At 38.8% G+C, this 10,655-nt stretch overlaps 1 protein-coding gene across 5 annotated transcripts in view; it reads left to right on the forward strand.

Moving 5' to 3' along the window:
• SCUBE1 (signal peptide, CUB domain and EGF like domain containing 1) overlaps window positions 1-10,001 on the forward strand; it is a 206,996-nt gene extending 196,995 nt beyond the window's left edge. For 4 of the 5 annotated variants that reach the window (XM_061472074.1, XM_061472075.1, XM_061472078.1 and 1 more), the window contains 7 exons: window positions 247-408; window positions 3,564-3,731; window positions 4,617-4,778; window positions 6,239-6,436; window positions 7,325-7,477; window positions 8,524-8,603; window positions 9,718-10,001. In XM_061472074.1, coding sequence (XP_061328058.1) covers window positions 247-408; window positions 3,564-3,731; window positions 4,617-4,778; window positions 6,239-6,436; window positions 7,325-7,477; window positions 8,524-8,603; window positions 9,718-9,870 — 1,076 coding nt within the window. In that variant the 3' untranslated portion in view covers window positions 9,871-10,001. The remainder of the gene's footprint in view (window positions 1-246; window positions 409-3,563; window positions 3,732-4,616; window positions 4,779-6,238; window positions 6,437-7,324; window positions 7,478-8,523; window positions 8,604-9,717) is intronic. The other variant, XM_061472077.1, reaches the window with a different exon arrangement.
• Window positions 10,002-10,655: the final 654 nt, after the last annotated feature.

Raw genomic sequence — 10,655 nt, forward strand, 5'->3', positions numbered from 1 at the left:
AATGCAGTACAATGCCATTTAACAGTTTAAACAATAGAAGGACCAAGCCCTGATGTAAACTGACCTAGACCACAGTGGAGATGGGCCTGTTTACATTAGGTGAGGATCCTGGACTAACATATGGAAAATATACGCCACTGTAATACTGAGGCCAAAGAGATCCATCTTCTCTAAATGTTTGATATGAAGGCAAATAATGTGATCAAAATGGAAGTCCTTATGTAGATTCCCCTTTTCTTTTCTCAGTTACCTGCAGCACGGGCACCTTTTATAGCGGAGAACATAATCAGTGCGTTCCTTGCTCACCAGGAACATACCAAGACACAGAAGGTCAACTTACCTGTGAGCCCTGCCCAAGTAATGATGGACAGGGCGTAGCGGGCGCCCGGAATGTGTCAGAATGTGGAGGCAAGTTTCATTTGATTATAAAAGGGTTAGTGTTGCCACACACCATGTGAGGCATGGAGGCTAAAAGAGGGGAGAGCCTTCCACACTTCTGTCTTGTAAAGGTAACAGAAGAAATCTCTGTGCACTTACAAGCAACATGCCAAATGTTTTGGCTTGTTCAATCCACTGACATTGCTGACAAGAAGATGGGACCTGCTACAGCAATGTGAATTATGGTATGGAAATGAGCAAGCCAAGCAAAGCACTTTGCTTCAAGTCAGGTATGGAATCTGGCCATACCTTAACTTGTAAGGACTCGTCAGGTATACTGTGAGGCAAAGGGATGGATTACTTTGGACTGGTATTGGTGAGTCTAATGAACCTGTTGATTAATGTTTTGCATGAGATGCAGTTTACCTGGTCTAATTAGCAGCAATCCTAATATTGAGATAGTTACGCTGCAAGGATTTATAAGCTGGACTCAGAGCTAATGACTGCAAGTTTCAGTGCTGCTTGAATTCACTGTAGCTTTTGGAAAGTGATGTAGTATCTCTGACTCTATTTCATGATGCATAAATGAGATTATAATTATGATAATACCTGGTCTCAGAAGTGAGCTGTGCTTCTGTTATAACTTGATCAAGATAAGGTTTTAAGACACAACTGTTAATTATTTTCTTTACCTTATTTCATTACAAATGAGCAAAATCTAATTTTTAGCAGATAGTTTGACTTTGAAAGAAATCTGTCCTATCTGCCATGCAAGTTCTAACTTTAAAATTCATTCATGCAATTTACATTAATGCTTTCTTCAAGGATATCTACAGTGAACATACAACGAATGTCACTTGAGAAACTGCCACTTTTTCCCCATCCAGTGAATAAAAAATAACTCTAGAGTCTCCAGTCCAAACATATGGTAGATTTTGCTGATTTGCTGTAAGAAGGAGCTACTACAGGAAAATTGTTGAAATGCCAGTGCATCTTTGTTATGTTGATTTGTATTTATCCAAAATCCAACAAGAACAGATTACCAAAATCAAATCTGAGTTTCCAAAAGTTGACTATAGTATACTGACCAAAGTGGCATGTGAACTGCAGGCAAAAGACTGGTTTGTTTCAAGGCTTGTGTTTGAATTACTGTTCTGCACAACAACAAAAAGAAACCCATCTGATTATTTTTGCAGAGTGGATCTGTCTCAAAATGTTTGCTGTCAGATCACAACAGTCTGGTTTTCTGCTCAACTCTCTGCTTTTCCCTTTCTCGGAAAGTGGCAAGGGAAGAAGTCCAATATGCTTTGCACTTCATAAACCTGCCTGTCAAAGATTTTATCAAAATCAGTATGTCTCCATAAAATGTGGCAGCATATGTGATGAAACAGTGTATTTTGATGAACAGAGATATTGTTAGAAATGCACTCACCACATGTAAGCAACAGCATTTTTGCATCATATCTTCTGGAGCAGTAATGCCTGTGTGGTAACAAATAAGGTATGACTGAAATCCTCACCCCTACAGGTGAGGCACATACAACAGGTATGGAAAAAGGTTTTAAGTGCCTGCTGTGTAGAACTCCGAGTTGGAGCTGCAAGTGAATAACATGCTGTGGTAGTTCATTTACATGGCATCCATGTAGGTCCAAGGCCAAACAGAATAGAAAACCTAGCCATTTGGGGCATTTCTCAGAGAAATCCCCTGAGATCTTTTTTTTTTTTTTTTTTTTTGAGTTTTCAATACAGAAAGCAAGGGAGCAAGTTATCTCACTCTGATATACAAGTAAAGACTGAGACATATTCATGTTGAAAGCACCAGGTATTTAGCAGTTCTAAAACCTAACTGTACCTCTTCTTTAAAAGGATGTCTGTAAGCCACACCTCACAGGTGCTTAATGTTCACATTAAAATCAAGATCCAAATCCACACTTCATTAACTGCCTTCATGTTAAAAGCCCAGTGAGAAACTGGACCAAAGCAGATGGGTCAGTCTTGCTACAAAAACAATAGCAGAACTGTCTTCAATATCATAGTATTTCTCAGAGGTCTGTGTCACAATAGCCAGCTTGTACAGTCATATTCCAGCCAGCTGGGATGGAAGCGCAACTAAATCCCACAGGTGTCCATAGCAGTTTGACCTTTTTGTATGAACAGAACTTGAACTTTGCTTTTGTTCAATAGTTCTAGTTCATCTGAAGTGGCAAGTTACCCCAGTTACTAGATGCCCCAGCATTTATCTCCCAGCAAGTATTGGGGTTCTTAAGAAAACCCAACCCCAACTATAGCTCTCAGAACTTTCAGATTTTCAAGCCAGTTGTTTCCACCTGCTGTTCAGTTCTCAGGGAAGCTAAATTACAAACTTGGGATTAGGCAACCTTGGGGAACACCATACATCTCAAAGTGCTGGTCTCCCAGGCTGGAGTGGTATGAAGATGAGCATTAATGCCATAATCTTAAAAAACTTGACATCCTGATTCTCAGGAAAGTTGTCAAAGAGTAAAGTACTTAAGCTAGCAAGAACCAAACCAAATAAATGCCTATCAGAAACTGCTTGGAGAGCAAATCTGGAAACCAGGTTGTATCTTTCAGTAGACTTATTCACAAAGTGCTTCGCTTTACACAGACCAGAGCTTCTGACAAGCACTAGTTTTCACAGCTACCTGGAAAGCTGCTGATGTCAGCTGTTCTCATAGACAGGGTGCTGGACTGGTCCCATCCAGTCTGGTAAATCCCATGATCTACTGCTTCTATATCTATAAAATGGAGATACAAAAAAAAACAAAAAAAACAAAAAAAAAACACAAAAAACCCACACAATTACTTGCTCCACAGATATAGTGCAAAATTTAATTTTTTCCTACAAAGTGCTTTAAAATTCTCAGATGAGAGACTTGGTGAAAGCACAAAGTTCTAACGTCTTTATAAAGCCCTTGCTAAAAAGCAAAAAAAAAGGCAAACAGAAACATAGGTAGCAAAGAGCTACCAGTGGTATTTACTGGTGCTGGTTTTAGGAAGCAGCTACAGGAAGAATACAAAACCAGCAGGTAAGAGTAGAATTTGATCCGCAGGTGTCTTGCTGTCATGTGTTTAAGTTAAAGGAAGCTTTGCTAACTACTGGTGGGTTTTATACTTTGTCCAGAAAAGTTGGCTCACTGATACAGATGATCATTTTCAATTTCTAGGGCAGTGTTCTCCTGGGCACTATTCTTCAGATGGTTTTAAACCTTGTAGAGTCTGTCCTCTTGGTACATACCAGCCTGAACCAGGAAGGACCCTCTGCTTTCCATGTGGCGGTGGGCTTGTGACCAAGTATGAAGGTGCTGTTTCCTTTCAAGACTGTGAAACCAAAGGTAAATTTGTAATCTTTCCATAATTCATATTCCTGCTGCTTGCCCTTCTATTTGTAATCTTTAATACCAAGGGGCTTTGAAAGGTCCCAAACCAAACACAGTCACTGCATGTAAAAACACAGTGTATAAGTAAAATAAATGGTTGGGAAATCTGTCAACTAGGGATGATTTCCCGAGTTTGCAGAGACTGAACTGGCTTTATAGCTTTCTTTGGAATTACCATGGGCAGGTATGGGGTCAGCATGGCAACTGTTGAGTGAATCAGCCCCACTGCATGGCAAGAAATAAGACAAACTTGCATTAGATAATGCTTAAGCTTTCACATCCTGTATATTTTTATTTATCAAATGAGAAAAACTAAACACTACAGAAGTTACATGAAGGACTGATTATTAATGGGCTAGAAACTGTAAGCACGCAACACGTTGTGTGTTCTATAATGTCAACTTCCAGTGCAAAGGCTGAAGAAGGAATCTGTTCAAATGAATGTTGGTGTAGTTACTGGAATGACATGGTGGCCCTGGCAAACAGACACTGATAGAAACATCTCTCCCGCTAGTGTGAAAGGCATTTTTATTGCTTAGGCAGATACGTATCAGCTTCCATTTATTACAAACTTATTGGAAAACACTGTATTAAATGCAGAGACAAATGTAGCATGTTTACTAGTTTGTAAGGGTTTAGCTCTAGTCTTTGGAACATAATTCTAGTTAGAAGGTCGTTTGTAATGCAAAACACAGGGAGCTGTTGTCTTCTTTTGCTTTTTCTGGCCTAGTAAGTATATTGCAGAACTGGGACTGTGAGGTATATATCCAGGGTAGAAGAAAGTTTTCTGTGCACTGAAGATCGTTACTTCCTGAAAATAACGCATCTCATACCTTACAGTTCATTGTTCTCCTGGGCACTACTACAACTCCACAACACACAGATGTATCCGATGCCCTGTGGGAACATACCAGCCTGAGTTTGGTCAAAACTACTGCATCACCTGCCCTGGGAACACAAGTACAGATTTTGATGGTTCCACTAATGTTACGCATTGCAAAAGTAAGTTACTTTTATACAAGTTGTGAGATGACGCATATCTTCAGATGTGAACTGCAGCTTGAAGGTTCCAGCTGTCAGGCTGGACTTCAATTCTCTAATTGCTAGTTAGCGTTCACCTATTGTCAGAAGGAATAGTAAAAATTGGGAAAACAATGAGAAAAAAGCCTGGAAAACTACCACCTGATGCATATGACTGGTTGAGCTTTAATGTAATTTGGCACAGTGCCAGCAGCAAGTTACAGAACTTTTGGGGTCCCAGATCTTGTAAGGGATCTTGCAGTGATGCATATTCCTCCATGTCTCTGCAGAGCACAGTATCGTCTATCAAAGCAACTGCCATTTTATAATAATTATAAAATACTGGGAGAGATGGTCATGCATACTGCAACTACCAGCTAATCGCTTATGACAGTGAAATCTTCTCGCAGGCATTTCTGCAGTACTCAGCCTCCTATCTTCAATTACCATTTTAAACATCCCCAAAGATTCCAGTGCAATTTTGTTTGATCTTTGTGAATGACTGATTCTTTTAGGCAAGCAATTTTTTTCATCTCTACCATGCTAATTTAAGAGAAGGTGTCTATAATAATTAGGTAGCATCATCTAAACAAACTATTCATGTGCAAGTCTGTCATAAGTTTTTATTCTGATTATGTCCCACGTGTCTTTGAAGCCCTTCATCGTTTCTAATGTAATTTAACTGTATTAGATATTTGTAAGGGATTTGAAAAGTTTGATGATTTTCCTATAAAATAAAACCACCCTTGTCACTTTGCTGTCTTAGATATTCCCTGTTTGCAAGTCAGTTTCTGATCTTGCATGATCTCTGAGGCTTGGATTAAGCAAAATATTTGAACATGTATCCAGTTTTATGACTAGGCCTGGAAAGATCAAGCTTAAGTAACTTACCGAATCAGGCTTCTGTGGCAAATTCAATAGGAGATTTGAAAACTCAGAAAGTGAAACTGACCCATCAGTGGAGATTCTTTATTGACTGGTTTAATCTAAAATAAAGCCAGGCAAATCTTTAATTAAGATAAGGTTGGCTATTAAGATCATCACACTCATTCAGCTAAATCAGCTTAAAAACCAAATGAAGTTAAACCAGAATACCTTCTGCATTTCAGGATGGTCTCAGTGGCAACCACTCTGTGATAACCTCCACAGTGGTATCATGTTCACTTACCTGTGTTCATTTCTTAATCAAGTGTTAAAGCAGCCTGGATGATGTGTTCAATCAGCCTATACACTGGAAATTAAGGTTTTGCAAATCAGTTGGAACAGCCCTGCAGATCAAGTATTCCTTTAAAGGCTCTCCATGATAAACAAAGAGGCAGTTGGAGAATGTATGCATTTCTAAAGCCACAAGGAGGAGTTTAGACTTGCTCTTGACAGATCTAGAAGAACACCCCAAATTAGCTAATGGGCTAAAACAAATGCTAATTCATGTTTGTCCACAGACCAGCACTGTGGAGGAGAACTTGGTGATTATACTGGCTACATTGAATCGCCCAACTATCCTGGAGACTACCCAGCTAATGTTGAATGCATTTGGAATATAAACCCACCCCCAAAGAGGAGAATACTCATCGTAGTACCTGAGATATTTCTCCCAATTGAAGATGAATGTGGTGACGTTTTAGTAATGAGAAAAAGTGGTAAGTTGCCAGACATGGGCTATAGAAATATTTACTGCAAACTGGCTGAGTGGAAAATTCATACTGAAGGGAGAACTCTCTTCATTTATCCAGCGTTTTTAAAAGGATTGTTGAATGAACTTGGCACAGCAAATTAAAACAGAACAGTGTATCAATAAAAATTAACAGACATATATTAATTATTGAAGTGTCTTGGCTGAATCACGGAGCAGTTAATGGGCTTCTGTCTCGCCCAATTATGACATGGGATAAATCACTGCCATTACTGAACTCAACAAAGCTATGCTAAGTTATATTGGGAGAGCTATCTCGTGTTATCTGTACAAGCTGTACTCTAACGTAGCCTTTGCAAGTATGTGTGCACTGCAGTTACTGCTAAATCTGGGCAGTGACACAGGTTGATACACCTGACACCCACAGGAAATCCAAAGTCTTCCCAATTTTATGAGGAGTGGGGAAGTTGTGAATGCTCCATCCCTGGCAGTGTTCAAGGCCAGGTTGGACAGAGCCTTGGGTGACATGGTTTAGTGTGAGGTGTCCCTGCCCATGGCAGGGGGGTTGGAACTAGATGATCTTAAGGTCCTTCCCAACCCTAACTAGTCTATGAGTCTATGATTCTATGTGTTGTGTCTTTAGGAAGTTAATTCAACAACTTCTGAATATAAGGCGCCAATGAGATGCACTCCTCCTTCAGTCCTGTTCAGGCATCCAGCTGCTGCTGATCTGTTGCTGAATCTCCAAGATTCTTCTATCCCTTCTATCACAAGAAGCTTCTGCTCTGAATGTCAGCTGAGAAGCATAGTGTCAATTTGACATTTGTCACTTCCCAAGAAGGGTGCAAAAAAGTTATTTTATAAAGAACATTTATTTATTTAACCTTCTTTCTAGCTTCTCCTACTTCGATCACTACATATGAAACATGTCAGACTTATGAGAGACCTATTGCATTTACCTCAAGATCAAGGAAACTCTGGATTCAGTTCAAGTCAAATGAAGGAAACAGTGGCAAAGGATTTCAGGTCCCCTACGTGACTTACGATGGTGAGAATTGCATTGTTTTCCACCTTTGTGTTATATCTGAATTGCAGAAAATCGTCTTGTAGAACATCTCATACACTGATTACAGGGAGAGAGGAAGAGGAAGAGCTTGATGTAACTCATTCTTAGTCCAGAGAATTACATTAAAACTATTTGCAAAGACTTTGAAATAATACCTACTTCTATTTTTGTTACTTTTTCCAATACTTTAAGGATGGACAGCACATTACACAGAATGCTTTAAGCTTAATCCATATGCCACTGAATTAAATAAGACTCTTTTTAATTGACATTTATCGTATGCATAATGAGAATAACATTTTCTGTGCATTTTGGGAAGCCCCTTCATCAATCCTATTGGTAACACAGCCAGTTTTGAAAATTATAAATTAATAAAATCACAAGTCCAACTGAGAAAGAAAAAAAAAGTGATACAAAAAGAAATATCCTTTCAGTAACCACTTTCATAAATCCACATTTTAAAACACCCTGGTTTGTCACATAAATTATGTATTAAGCTGTGTATTTTGGACTTTGGGATGATTTCTCTTTTAATGAAACAAAGACTTTTCTGTGGTACCTTTGGCAGCTGTTAGTTCTTCTCTTTTCCAAACACCAGTGAAATTTTGTGAATGATGAGAAAACCTGGATTAAGTTGGTCATTCTGGAATCAAAATGATAGCTGTTCTCAGGGCAGAAATCTGGATCTGCTTCTGGCTGTACTGCTGAGTTCACATATAACCTCTGACAGTTATTTTATATCCCTGGTCCTGTTTCTTCATCTCTAGAACGTAGATAATAAAACATTATCTGAAGGGAGTAGTGTTCTGGGGCTGTTAGTATTTATATGGGTAATTCAAAATTAGTGTTCTAAAGCAGTGAAAAATTTCAATGTGTTTAGATTAGACTACAGCAGCTTGAGAGACACGGAATAATTAACTGGATACTAAATTTTTCCACTGTCTTGAAGAGAAGTGCTAACTAATGTCTGGCTATTACCCTTCCAAAGGATGTCACAAACAGGCACTCATCTGATCTTTATTTTTCAGAGGATTACCAACAACTAATAGAAGACATTGTTCGAGATGGACGATTATATGCATCAGAAAATCATCAAGAAATTCTAAAGGTGAGAAAGTTCTGTTTTATCCAAGGCTAAGCAAAAATTCCCTTTACAAAATATTTTCCCAAGATACTTCTCATTACCCTGACAGGGTCACAATATTTAAAGCTTTAGTGTGACCTCAAATTAAATTCACTGCCTTCTGAAGTTTATGCCTGTATTTGGAGGAGCATAGACTCAGTAGCTCAGCTGGGCTGAGCGTATGCTTAAGTCCTTTGCTGAATCAGGAGCTAAAGTAAAGGTACGCTAATATGATTGTATGTTAGAAAAATTAGTCAACCAAGAATAAAGAAACTATTGTTTGAAGACCTGCCTTCTGGCATGTGTTTAAATGAGTCATTAAGTTGGCATTTCCTGTGCTTTAAGAAATGTATTTGCCTCAATCACCAACCTGCCTCAACAAGACATAACCATAATGTCCCATTGTAAGCTGTCCATGAAATGGTTTTCCAAAGGTGCAAGCCATGCATTGGAGAGAATTGTGGAGGAAGGTTGCTAGGCTGCCACCTCTAACAATTAACTAATTCAAATTGAAAAAAGGCTGTTCAGGTAGGAAAATTCAGCCATGTAAATATCCAACTTGGAAGGACAGGAACTGAGTGTCAGCCAGCTCCCCTGGCCAGCCCTGCCAGTCTTCTTTCACTAAAGCTTTGAGGTTGCTGAGGTCCCAGCTGCAGTGGATACATATGGTCAGGCACAGGCTCAGCTGAGGCTCTGAACCAAGGCTTTACCAAGGTACGGGAGAGGAGCTGAGCATCACTGGAAGGCCAGCCTTCTCTCTTGCTTGGGGAGGGAAGGGACAACAGCATGGAGCAGGCTGGAAGGGCAGCCAGAGGCAGTCTGCAGTCCTAATGCCTAACTTTTGCAAGCAGTTTGTGGTTAACCCAGCTGCTGCCCTCTCAGGGATTTCCAGGAATGCTAATTGCAAAAAAACTATCCAGCACAGCAGAAAGATGTATCAGTATAAAACTCCACAGCAACATGGAGTAGTTGCCCTCCAATGCTGTACCCAGAATCAAGCTTTGAAAAAAACCCTGATTGTTGTTCATTAATGTTGAAAGCTGTGCAGGCACTAAATCCAGACCCTAATTTTATCAAATATATATGTTGTCACCCACAGGACAAGAAACTGATTAAAGCTCTCTTTGATGTACTGGCACACCCACAAAACTATTTCAAGTACACAGCACAAGAGTCAAAAGAGATGTTTCCAAGATCATTTATAAAGCTACTGCGATCAAAAGTTTCCAGATTTCTACGACCATACAAGTAGTCCAGTGGTATTCAATTGTTGGTTATTTTGCATTCCTGTCAAATATTGTCTTTCCTCTGTAGTAGAAACATTTGCTAATTTGAAGGCTCTTTTTTGCAGTCTTTGTTTTCAGTTGTATATTGAAGAATACCTATAATGTAAGCATTCAAAGTGCATCTAGTTGAAAAATCCAAATTTCTGTCTGCACTAGTGTATCTTCACTTCCCATTTGAAATTACATGAGATAGAAAGTATTCTTTCTAGCTTTTTCTTTTTCATCAACAATAACTTTAATCAAGCAAAGAAGGAATTTCTTCAAATTGGATTAAACTACCTGCAGATAAATTCTGTTGTAGAAAGAAGTATGTAGTATAAAATTCGCATTTTGAATTGCACTTGAAGTTTATATTTGAATCTCTAGAAGAAAAAACTATCTAAATTTTGCTGTCTGTCTTTTGAGGCTGAGTGGAACCTCTGTCCAGGTAGACATCAAAAGGGAAAAAAGAAAAAAAAAAAAAGAAAATAAAAAACCACAGATGTATAATTTTGTTTTGTGACTTACATGAGATTTGAGTTCCTTGTTCTGGCCTCCTAATGTTTTTATCTGTCCTCTTCTAAACTTCTTCAGAGGTTTGCCACTCTCAGTTACTTCACTGAAACAGATATAGCTCTGGATTTCCATACACCAATTGGTCCCTTTGAAGGCATTTACAATAGGATAGGTGAGAAATGAACAACAGCAGTAGTAGTCTTGTTTTTCTTTCTGTTAATAGAGCATCTAATTAATTACAATATATAAATATATA

The sequence above is a fragment of the Pezoporus flaviventris genome, unplaced genomic scaffold, assembly GCF_033815535.1.
Source record: "Pezoporus flaviventris isolate CSIRO_AGI_PZ_B2104156 unplaced genomic scaffold, CSIRO_AGI_Pfla_v1 ptg000070l, whole genome shotgun sequence".
Taxonomy (NCBI): domain Eukaryota; kingdom Metazoa; phylum Chordata; class Aves; order Psittaciformes; family Psittacidae; genus Pezoporus; species Pezoporus flaviventris.